General features: G+C 40.3%; 1 protein-coding gene across 3 annotated transcripts in view; it reads left to right on the forward strand.

Moving 5' to 3' along the window:
• LOC117270869 (steroid hormone receptor ERR2-like) overlaps nt 1-17,094 on the forward strand; it is a 215,311-nt gene that overhangs the window by 186,749 nt on the left and 11,468 nt on the right. For all 3 annotated transcript variants that reach the window (XM_078173784.1, XM_033648813.2, XM_033648811.2), the window contains 3 exons: nt 5,008-5,118; nt 5,941-6,102; nt 15,384-15,653. In XM_078173784.1, the coding sequence (XP_078029910.1) occupies nt 5,008-5,118; nt 5,941-6,102; nt 15,384-15,653 (543 nt within the window). The remainder of the gene's footprint in view (nt 1-5,007; nt 5,119-5,940; nt 6,103-15,383; nt 15,654-17,094) is intronic.

Genomic DNA, 17,094 nt, shown 5'->3' on the forward strand with positions numbered 1-17,094 from the left:
CCTGCATTTTTGTCTAGTTTCATTTACACAGTGTACAGGCCTGTAGCCATTGAGGACACTGAAGTCATTTTTTGAGAGTTTCAACAACAGTTTGGAGTTGCATGCTTTAATTTAAACAAAAATGTACACATGGTGGGTATTTTATAGTGTAATTCCAGTATATTTAGACTCAGGCTGTAATTCTAATACATACTGGGGGGACATATTCCTCCAATATTTAAATTATGCTCAAAATGTCTTCCTTAAAAGTAGTAATAAAAAAATATATTCAAAAAAAACTAACTACTTCAAAAAAACGTGCAATACAACAGGTGACCAAAGCCAAAACCCAAAAAATCCGTAGCAAATGTAATCATAGTCATAAATAAACTCAACAAATTGCCATCATAATAATTAAATAAATAATACTGATCATCACATGCCATTGCCCGGGAACACATGAAGAAATCTATATATTTGGACGATAATATTTGGGTGATTTCTATTAAGACACATGGATTTTTAGGTAGAACCGTAACATGTGACAAGTTTATCTTACTTTAGAAAATCTAGGAAACCAACTGCCTTGAAAAAAGCGAAGTAAATCTAACTGTTAGTCTTAAGTTGTGTTTGTTTTTTATGCATTTTAAGACTAATGGTTTTATTTACTTACCTTTTCAAGGCAATTGGTTTACTCGTTTTTTAAAGTAAGATCAACTTGTCAGATTTTACAGTGTAGCACTGGGCTATAAGACTCACTAGAGTAAGTTATCTTTTTATAAGTAGAATTTTAATGATAAATATTAAAACCATACAGACCCCTAATTGTTTATTACTTTTTACCTTGAGGAAGAAACATGTGAGTAGGCCTTATAATGCTGAAACATAAGAGCATAACCTTTTGTGTAACATTACTTAAATTGTGCAGGATTTTTGGTTTCAAGATGTTTTAAAATGGTCAGTTTAGCTGTAAAGTTTCTCAAAAAAAAAAAAAATGCATCCTGGGTGAATTTCCTCACACGCACCTTTAGGTTTGGGTGGCACAAGACATACACTGACAATGGACCCCCAGAATGTTTAATGGGTGATTACGGCCCTGCTCCAAACTCAGTATAACAACCAAAATTTAAACACACTATTCATTTCTTTGCCACCAGAATTTTGCTCCTGACAGCATGAAGAAGATGCAGATAGATTATGCTTTGTCCTTTTAAAGGATCTTTACAGAAAATGTAACTACAGTTAATAGAATCAATAAAATATGACAAATGCAAGCAATTATATTTTAGTGAATTATTTTAATTGACTCGGTTTTTTGGTGTTTTGTACATGGGAATTATTTCTATTGGCATCTACTTTATTGAAGTGTGTAGGGATTCAAATGGGGAAAAAATTAATCCACATGACACATGCACGCACTCTGCGGCCACAACGTAAAGGAAAACACAGCGGCTTCAGTCGGGAATGTGCTTTAAGGTTGCACAAGTCAATAAAGATATTGAATGTGAAAGGGAAGCCGGGGGTCAGGTGGCCGTAAAGATTGCTCCTATGCAAACATGCCTCCTCATCTTTCCACACACACACACACACACACACACACACACACACACAGAGCAAGGATACTGTCAGCCAGTATCTTTGTGTCTCAGGCCGTCTGTACTGTACTGTATGATCTTACCGAGCTCATAATATTCAGCACCCTCACTTCTACCACCTCCCACTCCCCATAGCCTCACCCCTGCATCCATATTTTGGCTGCCACACTTTATGAAGGGCCAGCAACCGTAAAAAATGGATCTGGATGCTTTTAAGATGATCTGTGCCCCCTCCCTCCCATGTCACAGGCACTCTCACTGCCGAGACACGAGCTCTCCTCTGTACCGGATTGTCTTGAAGCACGGAGGCCGCTGCGGTTTTGGGCCTGAGGTGTGGAATGTGGTGCTGACGATGACACAACCCCTCCGCCCTCTCCTCCCTCCCCCGGCCCTCTACAAGGGGCCTCATCCAGCTGTCTTGTTGTGGTCAGATTCTCAGTACTGTGCCGTATCACATGGGGAGGAGATAATCCCGCACTGGTCGGATCAGGCGCTGGCTGGGACAGGCAGGGCTGTCAGGGAGGGAGATGTACACCCGATGCTGAAAGGCAGAGAAAAAGAGACAGACAGAAGGGAAGAGGGAGAGGAAGAAAAACAGAGATCTTGCAGAAAACTGATACATTCAGCCAAAAACAGCAGCTTGTTCTGTCTTCGTCCCTCCCGTTCTTCAACATTATCTTACCCCTTCTTTCACCCCCTCTCTGTCCGTCTCTCTGCCCTCCTGCCTCTGGTCTCTGCCGTTTGCAGCGCCGCTAAGCTGTAAACTGAAACTGGTTAGCGCTGAGCTCTTAATTCTTGTCAGCGTCTATTAATTATGGGCCAGTTGGATGTTCCAGTTCAAACAGCTCCCGCGGATCTTGGAATTCTAACTCCGGCTGTTTGGTCACTTGTCGCTTGTCGCAGCCACATGACCCTGCAGGGAAACCAGTGTGTGCGTACGTGTGTGTGTGTGTATGCGAGGAACAAAAGCAGCAACAATTTCCTACAGTAGTGAATTCAGGGTACGCACCTGCTTATGAAGTTTTTGCATTACACAAGCGTATTGTTGTGAGAGCCTCCGCTAACTGCGCATCCCTTTATTAGGCCTATGTGTGTCATTTAATAGAGAGGAGCTTTTGAATTGATTTAATATCTGGAGTACATGCGCACACTTTCCTGAAGCACAATTTATAATTTTAAATTTACCTTAACCAAGAGTAATGGTGGAAACAACTACTGAAGCTCCATCTATTGCAAAGCCCAGTTCCTAGCTGCCTAACTGACTAATTAAAACCACATCCACATGTGTTCAAAGAACAAGAAGTCTATTTCCAAGCCTTATTGATTACTTTAAGGCGTACAAATGGAAAGCAGTGTTAGGAGAGGGGCTCTCGATTTAGCTTCAATCTGCCAGGCATAAAATGATCTCACTGTGTTTGCTGGGAAGAATGAGCTCCCTCTGGGCATGGTGGGTAATTAGGTTAGTGGATAGTCGGTGTCAGGAAATTGAAAGACCATCCTAATCGGATTCTTTTGTTTCCAGGGGAATCAAAGGAATTTATACGAGTCACTGGGAAATCTCACACGACTCAATTCCACTTGACCATGTAAAATCTGTTTGCTCTCCCTCAGTGCTCAAACAACTTTTAATACGAGGGTGTAAATCCAGCACATAAGGTGCACCTGATGTAGCCCGCGTCCTCTGAGATGGCTCTCAGCATAATCCCTGATATGTCAGTTTGTATACTAACTAGGTACTTACACTTCTCCATCTGCAACAAGGACTCTTTGAGTTAAAGGGTCAAAAATTATGTTGCAAAAAAAACTCAGTATTTAATCCCGGTATATGCATATATAAATACTACATTATCTGAAAGGCTTCCTGGTATTCCAGTTAGGAATATATTATAGTCTGGAAAACATTTCTGGGAAAAGCTATGTATCAAACTGAAGAAACAGTCTGCAGTTTCATAATGAATTTGAAAATAATAAAAACACTGAAATCTTTTTTATGACTCAGCAAAATACAGAGTTGTTCTGATACCAATGCCTCTGATTCTGCCTAAAATGTTGAATCATATATCAGCGAAAACACGAGTCTATGCATAAATCAGATAGCACAACATTTATTATAGAACTATAAAGTAATTTCACCCCCGAATAAAATATTTACCAGAAATCAGTTCTTCTTCGTCGGTCTAAAGCAGTACACAGCAAGTAGCACTGTGCAGTCCTTGGCAGCTACTGTTTTAGAGCAGCATTTCCAGTAAATAGTGTGACGTTAGCCATTAGCAAAATGTAAGCAATTTCACAAATTCTATGGCGTTCATTCTCTGTATGTATTTGTTCATGTTTTATAAATGAATTAACCTAAGCCATGCCTTAAAACAAGGATAGGATAGCAATCAAGCAATGGTATTTAAGCAATATTTGTAAACGACTGACAAGCAAGTTCGGGTATTGGAATTTGGTATCAGGAAGGAGAAAATGGTATCTGAACATCCCTAGCAAAATATGTGCAAATAGCCTATCATCATAAGAAGTAGCTAGTGTAGTAGTTTCAATTGCGTAAAATTGGCTTAGAAGTGTCTTTGGTTTAGCAGCCATTTATACATTATTCAGTCATTCAATCATTTTTTATGTTTGTGTCATGCCAAATAATTCGGACCATCCCACATGGGATTACAAAGCTCCATTATTGAAAAAGCATCTTCCAGTCATGCATAGACAAATCATGTGGACAAATGAAAAGAGAGGAGACAAAAACTAAAAATAAAACAAATACTTTCCCAAATATACTGTGGACAGGAGGAGTTACTGTATATCTACAGATGTATCTTCACTGTGATGACGGCACATGCGGACGCAGCAGCTTGTGGCTCTATTTTTATTTATTGGTGATGTGATTGAGGTATTTTTCTGGGTTGTCACTTGTTTGTACCTTTTAACTTGCACTGTGTACAGTTGTAGCTTTTAAAAATGCCGCTGCACTGGTACGATGTCAGTAAGGGACGACTTCTTCTTCCTCTTCTTCTTTTTCAGATTATGTCAGTAAAGAGCTTTTTCTCTTTTCCCAAACTTTCTCCAGATAGCTGGCTAATTATATGTTTCTTATGTGAGCAGACATCTTAGTCTTTGTGCAGTCATCCATGTTTACACAATTGATATGTATTCTTATCTTAGTAAACAAGGCATTTTACTGTTCACAATGAAAAAAGGACAGTAGAAAACAAAATGGAACTCAGTTTCTTTTTTACAATACACTGAGAGACAGACACACTTTTTTTTGAGTAAATACCGTCTAGTTTCAACAGTCAAAGGTAAAATACCAGATCCCAGCTGAGCACATGAAGATCTTTAAGACAAATTATATACAACCCTAACTCTCAGTACCAAGTTTTGGTTTAGTCCATATATTATCACTCATCATACATGTATGATATGTTTTTTGCAGGTGTACGTCTGGACCGGGTGAGAGGGGGGAGACAGAAGTACAAACGGAGGTTGGACGCAGAGAACAGCGCCTACCTCGGCCTCAGCATCCCCCCTCCAGCCAAAAAGCCACGTGAGTCTCACAGTTTGTGTATTTCTTTCTGAATGTTGAGAGACTTGGGTTACAGAAATACATCATTTTGCTTTTATACTGAAGCAATAATTTCACAACCTGAGCATTTTGCAGCATTTTTTGAAGATGGCTTTTTACTGTAAAGAGGAAAAAAATCTCTTGTGCTCTGGAGAGATTCATCACCGGGCCAAACTGCAACCTTTTTTTGACTTTGCCCCATATATTATGACATGCTAGACTATATTTTGAATTAACACTTATTTTTTTACTTAAATTTAATATGTACTCATTAATTTGTTGTCATTGCTGTGCCCCAGTGTAATCCAGCCAACATTATTTTTCCCTTTTTTGGTAACACTTTATTTAGAGATTCCATCTAGAGACAGTTTAAACAGTATTTATAGCATTGAACAGCTTGTTAGCCGAAATTCAACAATTCAGCTGTTTCGCTTTGTAGAGTTTGTCTTACAATTCACTACATATTCTCAGAGTTGAACTTAAAGTATTCAATCAATTTATGCAGCACATGTTGAGTGAATAGCTTAAGTTCATCCAAATTATTATGAGAATATGTAGGTATGTTCATGAAGCGTCACAGATACTTTTATATGTGATAATCTGTTAAACATCTGCAGTATAAAGTGAAACATTTAAATTGTTGATAAATACTCAAATACTCTGTACTATCTATATCTATACTATACTATGTAACTATCTCTCATCGTACAAATACAGTGTTACCTTATTTTCCTTTAAAAAAAAAAAAAAAAAAACTGGGTACGCTGTTGCCTAAAATAGTCTCACAACTCACCCCTCTTTCAGTGACGAAGATCGTTTCCCATCTGTTGGTGGTGGAGCCAGAGAAGATCTATGCCATGCCTGACCCCACCATGCCCGACGGAGACATCAAGGCCCTGACCACGCTGTGTGACTTGGCTGACCGTGAGCTGGTGGTCATCATCGGCTGGGCCAAACATATCCCAGGTAGAAAGACCTAACTGCTAATGAATGACTGTGCTATGCTGAATGTGATTTTCAGATTCATTTCTCAATCTGACATTTTAAAAATTTCACACATTTAATTCATACTTTTTACCGTGTGTTGCAGGAAAAAAAGGCAAATTCATAGCAGGCTATATGCTGCTGGTAAAGCAATGAAGGAAATCCACATTTGTACTTTAATTTGCTTTAATGTTACAGTATGCGATTGCTGAAGTAGTTCACTGACTGTTGCACACACATAAACAACCCCCCCCCCCCCACACACACACACACACACACACACAGGATAATTAACATCTGCTACTCATCTGCACCTAAGGGAGAAGCTAGTCCCATATTCTAAAATCTAATCAATAAAGAGCAGCTGAAACCTTTGATTTGACTGGGTGGGGCGGGAGAGCCTGTGTGTGTGTGTGTGGGGGGGGGGGGGGGGGGGGTCCGCCCCTATGTCACTGTATTCCATTTCAATCCCAGACTTAAAGAAAGCAATCCTCTTACTTACTTAAGGAGACTACACAGTAAAATTGATTTATTTAGGGAAATACTGATGGACTTGTTATGCAAATGCTGTGAGATCTTCTTTGCTTTTTATCTCTATCAGCTGAAACACACACTTTGGTCTACACTATGTTTAAAGGGAGCACAGGTTGGACTCAAAGAAGATGCATCTCATTGATCCAGTCAAGTATAGTATGGGCAAAATCACACATTTGGCTAATTCAGTCATTTTGGACACAAAGATGCACTGCAGCAAACAAGTTTCATTATCCGTTAACAGCAAACCATTTTCTCAATTAATCAAATAAATGCCCATCACAATTTCTGAGAGCACAAGTCCTCTTGTTTTGCCCCGCCAAGAGTACAAACCCCAAAGATACTTAATTTACAATGATAAAAACAAATGCTTTGTCTCAAATCAGATACTTCTGTACTTATACTTTGTAATGTAAGCGCATAAGTGCATTCACATTGAGAAGTATGGCTAAATGCAGTACACTATGAGTACGTGGATGTTGCACTTGTAAGGGTGCACAGTGAATAAGTTGAGTGTGGAAAGTTGGACGCTTCCTACCCTCAATGGTCAACATGTTGCCTACGCAATAGAATTGTAAAATGTCAGCCGACACCAACAGTGAACACTGAAGCTTTGTACAAATATACATGTGTATTTTTCACAGCTGCTACACCGTTATCAGACAGAAGCCATCAGTTTGTTTATTGGGTTAATTCTATAGTAATTTGGTGCCGCAAACGTTAACATGAATGCTAATGTTAGCTTGCTAGCTAGCTAACAGCAGCGCATTTTATCACCAGGCATTGACGTTTCATGTGTTCTGCTATAAGATATGATATCTGTGGGCATAAGTTACATTTTGTGTTTATGCATGTAAAATTGTCATCTTCACTGTATCAATCAATCAATCAATTAATTTATCTATAAAGCCCAATATCATAAATCACAATTTGCCTCACAGGGCTTTACAGCATACAACAGAGGATCCTGTAGAGGATTTTAGTGTTGGATTTTGGTTCTGATGCTTGAGAAGTTGTAGATGATCGCAAAATGTAGCATCATTAACTCAGGTGATCAGCTGGTGACAGAGCCAGCCAGTATCAGCCACGGACTTTCGTAGATATATAAATGTGCCATTAAAGCATGTCTATTTCTAATACAATAAATGTCGCCTCACAGCAAGAGGGTTCCTGGTTTGAATGTTGGGGTGGGGGAGCCCTTCTGTTTGCATGTTCTCCCCTGGGCGCTCCAGCTTCCTCCCACAGTCCAAAGACATGCAGGTTAACTGGTGACTCTAAATTGTCCGTATGTGTGAATGTGAGTGTGAATGGTTGTCTGTCTCTATGTGTCTCTTTGGTGACCTGTCCAGGGTGTACCCCGCCTCTCGCCCAGTGTCAGCTGGGATAGGCTCCAGCCCCCTGTGAACCCCGACAGGTAAAGTGGTTAGGGGAAATAAATGAATGAATAAAATAAATACAGAAGAGATCAAGAGAGCAAACAAGCAGATACAGCTAGCATATACTTTAGCGAGTGACAGTCGTTTGTCAAACGTTGGCGATGATGCTCCACCTGGTTGCAGTTTGCAAGCAGAAGAAGAAAAGCTGAGAAAGCTTATGACCATCATTTTTAGTAGGTGTGCAACGGCAGTGTTTGATTTGAGACAACACAACCCCGTCAAAATTTACTCACCACACAAGTACATCATCCACACAATGCACTACATGTAAGCATACTAACGGCAGTATGTTATTTGGGACACATCATTTTGCTACAAATAATTAGGCAGTTGTCAGAATAATGTAAACTTTAATGCAGCGTCACGTAGTAAATTAATCTCTCCGTACCAATTAAGAAGCTAAACATAGCAACTTGATTTGTCTTTTTCTACCTGTGGATTTATTCACTGCTTTCCCAGCTGGCACATTAACCAGCTGCGTAGCTCTCTGCTCTGTCCATTGTTAGCCATAATCACTGATTCGTCATCAGATTTACTTTTTACGCCTTTATGAATACAATTTGGAGTAGTTAAAGGTGTGTGGGAACCTCGGAGAATTGATTTTACAAAGACACAGGGGAGCTGTGTGGTCTGATTAGGAAAACTGGCTTTTGGGGGGACGCTGGGGTCCGATACCAGGGTGCTGTTTCACCACTGGGAAGGGAGTTTTTCCCCTGACCTCCTTTTCATCAAACATCTGGTAAACACAGTTTACTAGCTTTTTTAAAATTGAATTCAGGTGTATTTTTAGTGTGATCCACAATTAAATTCGTCAACTTAATCATAGCTACACGGAACTAATTAAAGAAATTTAGCATCATATTTTCTCTGCTACATTTTCTGTGTCTAACTATTGATCTTGCATGCTGTGTAGTAGATCTAAATCCAGACCTGACAGAGTTATTAAAGGGGCATGTGACACTCTGGGGACATTTTACCCGGGGCCAGCGGGTCAGAGTGTCACCAAGTAACGATTAAGACAAAAGGGGTCCCTACAGTTTAACAGTCCACTCCCACCATTACACTCATAGCCCACTGAGCAAATGGCCTTAACGATGAGGTAATAAGAGTCATTACTGCAGATCGCTCCATTAATGTAAAAGTCCTTCAATGTCCACATGTGGAGACCCACATCTGAGTAGGTTTTCTGTTGCGTCGTCATTTTGAGGCTTAAATATTTGTGGTAAATAGCCAGGCTCAGGGGCAAGTTATGATTTAGTTTAATCAATCAATCAATCAATCAATCAATTTTATTTATAAAGCCCAATATCACAAATCACAATTTGCCTCACAGGGCTTTACAGCATGCGACATCCCTCTGTCCTTATGACCCTCACAGCGGATAAGGAAAAACTCCCCAAAAAAACCCTTTAACAGGGAAAAAAAAAAAACGGTAGAAACCTCAGGAAGAGCAACTGAGAAGGGATCCCTCTTCCAGGACGGACAGACGTGCAATAGATGTCGTACAGAACAGATCAGCATAATAAATTAATAGTAATCCGCATGACACAATGAGACAGAAAGAGAGACAGAGACAGAGACAGAGAGATGCAGGTAATGACAGTAGCTTACAACAACATTATTGAAAGTAATAATATTATAGTTATAGTTCTGGCTACTGTGGTATAATATGTTGAAAGTATGTATTAATATCTGACAGTATACATGTGTGACAATAGTCATATGTGTATAATAACAGTAGAAGTATGACTAATGATGGCAGCAGCAGGAGGCATCTGGCAGGACCACGGCAGCAGCACAACCACACACGTCACGCTGTCCAGGTACCGCTGCGATATGAGTTAATCTGAGAGACAGTGTGCACAAGTTTACTTTAAATACAGAAGCAAATATATGCACCAGATATTAATTAGAAGACGCAGTTTCCCTGTGCCTTTGAAGCCAACATGCTTGAGAGGAAGACTGTAACTCATCACAAGGCAGCCATTGATTGGATGTTACACGCACTGTCATGAAAATGGAAACAGAATTGCAGCACGGTTGTCAGGGGGTCAGAGGTGGCCGCTAATTTGTGCCGCTGTTAACACACGCACACGCCATCTCAGACATGTAAGTGCACACAACATGTGTAGATTTATATTCCAGGCAACAGCATCCAGCGCCCTCTGGTATTTAATGTTCATTCAGTTCAGCATCGCTTTTTTCTTCTTTCCTCTCTTTTCCTCTGCCACTCACTCACTCACACACACACACACAGACTGTCTCTACCATCATATCTCTCACACACACTCTCTGGCTTCCTTGTTCTCTTGTTCCCCTGGCTCCCCCCCCCCCCCCCCCGCTCCTCCTGCTCATATAGGGCCCTCTAGTCTCATTATTACCTCTGTCTTTTTATTAGGCCCATTAGGGCTCTTAGGAGGCCTGTAATGATACTAAATGAATAGAGAGTGAACTGCTGTCTGTTTTAGACCTAGCTCTCAATGACAGCTTCAAGCTTCACTGCCAACCACTCAGCCTCTTCATTGTACTGAATAGGGATTCAATTACTTATCTGATCTGTACCTGTACTGTACTGTTGCATAGCCAGAGCACTCCTCTTTTCTGCAAACAATCACTAACAGCCCACGTTCTGCTGAGGACTGGGTACCTTATAGAGACAGACACATGGTATACTGGTAAATCATATGGTACAGTGGTTCAGTATGATCTGTAACAGCATGTGGTGTTACATGCAGATTTACAGTCCTACTAAATAGAATTAATTACTCAATTTAGACAATATAGACTTGTGTGGTCTTAAATGCAACAAAAACACTTTGGTTAAAAGTGCTGTATATGACGCACAGAACATTAATATAGCAACAAAAGGTTTCAAAATACATCTCTAAGATGCGCTGGGAGGCGCAACATCAGATACCCTCACCCAGGTGACCCATCCAGGGTTGATCAAGCCCCAGATTGCATCCCTACAGCAGCAATGCATGGGCTTGCCCTCTTCATCCAAAGCCACAGAGTGTCTTTCTCTGTGGCTTCAGTAATGGTTCGTATGGCCCTCCTCATTGCAGCTCTGGTTACTCCTAAAATACTATTTGCTATATAAAGATATAATGGAGTAAAGCATCCAGAACAGAGAATAAAGTCATGCTCCCTGTTTGCGTGTTGTATTTCGAGCATGGGTTAGCATTACGTTTTGGTGATGACACTGCGGTAATTGTGTCTAACCGCCATATGAGCACGATGCAGGGTGGCAGTGATTAGCTAGCCAGTGGGATACACGCCGGGACTGACATGCACGCGTCAATTTAACACTGTTAGCTCTGTAAGCACTGTTGCCATTGTTAGCACTGTTTGCGCTGTTATAACTGTAAGCTGTTAGTTCCTAGCCAATGGCTCAGCGACCTGCATGTTGAGAGCCATGTGCAAGCAATCCCGGCTCAGATTCTAAAACATACATATGCTATCGCGCCTCATGCTTCAAATTAATTTTGTCTTTTTCAGTATTTAACCAAGTCCATGATCCTTTTCTCACTGTACCCAAGAGTTACAACTGCCCTAAAAAAGTCTGTGGTGGTGGTGAAAGCTAACAAGGATTTAGAAATTATTTTAATAAATAATTTAGATATATCGAATAGGCCGCTGCTTAACTACAAAACAGAACTAAAACACCAAACAACAGTAGTGTTACTCTGGCTTGATAATCTATGTCAGCTAGAGAGCTAACAAAAGAGCGCTATGTGCTAGTTGGTAAAATTGAAACAGCTAGCTTTAGTTAAAGCAAATTCACTCTGCATTTTTTTTCTTTAACTGAAAATAATCAACTTTGAACCAATATTTTGGTCACTCAGTATGTTATCCACCGTAACTACAGTAGCCTAAATAAGGCAATAGCTACAGCTAACCTAAGCTAATTTGTCTTAAAACTAGCCTAGCCTAGCCTAGCCTAGCAGAGTTTCAGTTCTGCCATCTGCCGCTCTGGTACCCTCGACAAAGAGCCAAATGTGTTTTACCATAGTTTTTACAAATGGACACCACTTTTATGATTTTTTAAGCATAACAACAGTTGCCAGAAGTAAAAAGGTAATGGCTGGCATCTAACCAAAAATCAATCCAAAATCTGTTCAATAAAAATCCATTGACTTCAAGAGAAGGGAACCAGAAGTGCAAAAAATGCTCACCAGGTTATTTCCAGGTTTTAGGACTCAGTCCTGCAGCACTATATAGACTATAACAGTGATTTCATAATTAGCCCTAAAAGGTATAAAATGAATGCATTATAATCTTTCTCTGTGTCAAGCAGTTTAAACTTAAAATGATTTCTCCTGAATTTCTCCTGAATAGATATCTGTCTTTGTAGGGCAGAATAATAGAAAATTATTCCTTTTTTTATCCCCAGTCTCTGTTCATGCCTTTTGTCATCACACGCAGAGAAAACTGCAGAGAAGGAGACATAGACATTACCCACTTTGCTCAATATTGTGTCATGTTTGGTCAAACGGCAGTAAATCAGTAGGGTGAAATATTGATATTTCATCAGGGGGAATCACCCTCCGCAGCGACACTTAACTCAGCCACCTCCAGGCGACACACCTGAAGCTCCGGGGCGACCCCCAGGGAGCCGGGAAGTCACTCCATCGCTTCAGTAAATTGAGTGGAAAGAAAAAAAACACAGACTGGGGAAAAGAAAAGAATGATGAAGGGAAAAAAAGGAGACAGCTGAAGAGGGTGCCGCTTCTTTTCCAAAGTGTGTGAAGAAATGTAGAAAGAAAGAGCTGAGCACATGAAAGAAATGGTGCTCTAGAAGCTGGTGTGCTTTTTGTTGATGAACCAAATTAGAGATTTAATGCATTGAACACTCATAATAAGCGTTATTTTTGTCTGAATCATTGCTCCTTTACTTTCTCTAACTCACTTTGTCCACACGTTACATGTTACAGTCATTGATCCCCCCTCATTATTCTAAATACACCTTATGGGATTAAAGCCATTAATTTTCTTGTCTTTTGGGGATGGAGAGTAAATTCATGAATTCCCGATGCAGCCTACAGTATCTACATTCGGCGATCCCATATTCCCTACATCCCCCCACTAAACGTGTACCGGATGTCCTCCATCAACTGTCTGTTTGTCAGATCTGAGGCTTGGATCGATCCCCCTTTCGCATTTGGTGGACTGATTACAATCTACTAATCAATGACACCCTCAGCACTCTTTTCTCTCTGCCTCATTCTCTCTCTCCCCGTCGTTTCTCTATTTGCTTGATAAGAACCATCGGGAGGACCTCCTTTTAAGTCAGCCTGCCCCATTCCCATCCACACAACCTGAGATTTAAGTAAGCAGAGTGGTGGGTTCAAGGCCCTGGTCAATACCCCCAATCACCTCCCTATTCAGGAGCGAAAGGTATTGTGGCGCTTGAGGTCCTTTCAGATGTCCATCTGTTTGATGTGGTGTGTGTGAATGTTAGAGAAGAGAGTTGATGGGTCGACCTCGAGATCTTGGAAGAATTGTTAGAAGGTTGAACGCGAGAAACAAAAGGATCAAGACGGTGTCCATCAGGTGGAATATGTTTTTGTCTTGTTTCACCTGTGCTGGATTAGATATCTCACATATTATACCCCTATGTAAAAGTAATTATGCAATTTATTTAAAGAAAATTCAGTTTATTGTGTTTATATTGACATACCTATAGTAACCAGCTTTAATTTTTAGAGTGCACACACAAGATGCACATCAATATGAACTTTAAATCAAACACAACCCTTCTTAAAGGAATACCTCACCCCCAAGTGACCATTTGTACGTATATCAGTTACTCACCCTATGTTAGATTTCTTGCATGCTTCTGGTGAATGTTTACAAACTCTTAACCTGCAGTATAATCAAGTCTCATATATCCAGTCGTATGCTCAGTACTTCCCAAACAGACACCCCTTTCCGACAGGGAACTGAACTGAAAGTGAAACTTAACCATGCTTTTTTGAAAGCCAGACTCCATTGATAAAAACAGTAATTTTACCTCACAGAACACAGGAGCTGCTGGTCTATAGCTGCCTTGATCAGCGGTTTGTTTCTGTTGTGTGATTCTGGCAATCCTGAGTCACACAAAGGTAAAATTACTGTTTTCGTGAACGGAGTCTGGCTTTGTTCACTGTGGAGGCATAAAAGAAAACAAAATTTTCTTCACAAATTCAAGGTAACATGGGATGAGTAATTGCTAAATGGTTATTTGGGAGGTGAAGTATTCCTTTAGCTATTTTTTTTTTTGTTTTAAATTACAGCCATTTTTTCAAAAATATTTATATATTAATCAATACTATACATATTGTAATAAAAATATGTATATAATTTACTTTTAATTTAATTTATTAATGTAATTTATTTGTTTTTATTTTTATATATATATATATATATTTTTTTTTTTTACAAAATATAGTATTAAAGTAACTAAATAAATAAAAGTTGAATCTTTTTCAGTTCAAAATAGGAAAACATATCCTCTTTAACATCAACCATTAAAACACTGCATCTTGAATCTCTTTGGTCACTTATCAGTCGGATGGACATAAATGTTTTCTCAACAAATCTACTTCCAATCTAAACACATCCCTGCTTTAACTGGAATTAATTTCCCCAGGATTTTCTGTTTTAAGCTTAAATTACCTTCTAATAAATCCAAACCTCATTGAAGATTCACATGACTAATTGATTAACTTTATATTAAGAAACAACCTGATGAGAAATGAAACCTGCTATACTGAAGAAGAGTTTTGCAAGTTGTTTGATGAATAACTTCATACTGTGACAGATAATGACACAAGCCAGAAATAATCATCTATCAGGACATTTTTTGCTATAAAGAAGAATTAATTTTGTGTTCTGTCTCCTGCACCATGACAAGAATAAGAGGTGGTCAGGTTTAAGAGTGGATTTGTCCCCACTAAGCGGTGTCTCATGTGCTTATGTGGTGGGTTGCAGAAAGGCTGACTGTCAACGGCTGATGGTTGAAGTAGCCCTGGGTCATGTTTCAAAGGCCTCCGTACTTGACAGATTTATATTCTTCCCTTAAGCCACCACATACAGTCATCGGCCTCTGTTTCAAGTTGGACTTCTCTGGAGATTATACAGGGTTGTATACACAGCCCATAAAACATATGGAAGACATGAGTCGGACAATTACAGTGCAGTGAGGTTAATGGGTTGATCTCATGATTTGTCATGTGGTTAAACAGTGTGTGTGCAGCAGTACCTGGAAAGCAAATCTCCAAAAATAACACGTCCTCTTTTTTATTTCTGCAGGATTTTCCACTCTGTCGCTGGCAGACCAGATGAGTCTACTGCAGAGCGCCTGGATGGAGATCCTGGTGCTGAGCATCGTGTTTCGCTCGCTGCCCTGTGAGGACGAGATCGTGTATGCAGAGGACTACGTGGTGGACGAGGAGCAGGCGAGGATCTCAGGCCTGCTGGACCTGCACGTCGCCATCCTGCCGCTGGTCCGACGCTACAAGAAGCTGCGCATGGAGAAGGAGGAGTTCGTCACGCTCAAAGCCATCGCCCTCGCCAACTCGGGTATAGTTAACTTCCTCAATCCTGCTGTTGGGCACTATAAACTGATGCAGTGCAGCCAAACACTGTTCAAACCCACAGACCTTTATTTAAAGTTGTACACCAAATGTTTTAGGCAGAATGTTGGAGAAGTGTTGGAAGACATTGAGAATCCTTTGATTTGATGGAGTCTTGAGCCTATTTCCCACTGGAAAAAAAAAAACATTAATGGGTTACTTCCCAGAAACCCAGGGTTTCTTGTACATTGATTTATTTATTCTTATTTCATTGTTGTGTTGATCAGACAACAAATAAGACAAAAATTAGCTAGCTAGCCACCACACTGTCTATCTTCATCACTCCCTGCCACTGTGCACTCCTTCCCTTCCCTGGGAGGAGAGCAGGCAGCAGCTTGGGAGATGGACCTTTTGGTCGGTGGCTATAGTCGTTGGAATTCAGCCAGCGCAAACCCCCCAGCATCTGGTGTCACAGTAGGCTGGTGGCCAGCAGCAGTGCCAGGATTGACTTGTGTAATGGCAGCAACAGAAAGTTTGCTGATCTTGCAGGGAGTCTGGGCCGTCCGGTCTCCTGGAGCTGGGGTTTGTGCTGGCTGGATTAGAAACTGCTGCTGCTCACTCTCCTCCCTAGTAAGATGTCTGTAGTGACGGGGAGTGAGGCGGTGGACATACTGTGATTTGAGGCTCTTGCTTACGTGAGCTACATAAACTTGAACTTGAAGCTGCAGCCATGAGCCTTTAGCTTTGGTTAGCAGAGGGCTAAACTATTAGCAGCATTTTCTCTCAATCTCAGAAATGCTTTGCCGATATTGACGCGTATTGTTTTTATTTTCAGACTCTTGTTTAGACTCTCTCTGTGATAAGTCTGTCTTACTGTTTTGGGGTTGCTTTGCAGTGTAGGCAGCCAGTGCTGGATTAGCAACCTTCTCTGCAGGACTCACCGCCATTGAATTAGGCTTTTACCAAAGGGACATGCAAACGCATCTGCATTTGTACAACAGCCATTAGGTATGCCCTCTCTCTGAAACGACCTATGATTGGCTAAAGTCTCCCGTCACGGCCTAGATTTTCTAAAGCCTGAAAACAGAGCCAAGAAGAGGTGCAGAAGTCTAGTGTTCTCTCAGACCACTTGAATTACAATATGATACAATAGGATATTGTGGGATTTTTTGCCCAATGAAGCCAAAATTAACCCCCAGCTTTTACTGTAAGTGGAAATTAAAGGATGCATAAGATAGAATTCAGAGTTTACACTCTAAAACAGAATGTGTCAATTAACTCACTTTTGGTTTAGGCACTTTACTTTTAAAATGTATCATTAACTTGTATTTTTATTGTAAATCACAGTCAGTTGGCTGAGTATTCTTTCTTTTGCTCTACATACATAAAGGCATCATGAGCTTGACATGAAGGTGCATCTCTATGTCAAATCTTAAATAAATCTTGAT

This window comes from Epinephelus lanceolatus, chromosome 13 (assembly GCF_041903045.1).
Source record: "Epinephelus lanceolatus isolate andai-2023 chromosome 13, ASM4190304v1, whole genome shotgun sequence".
In the NCBI taxonomy this organism is placed as follows: Eukaryota; Metazoa; Chordata; class Actinopteri; order Perciformes; family Serranidae; genus Epinephelus; species Epinephelus lanceolatus.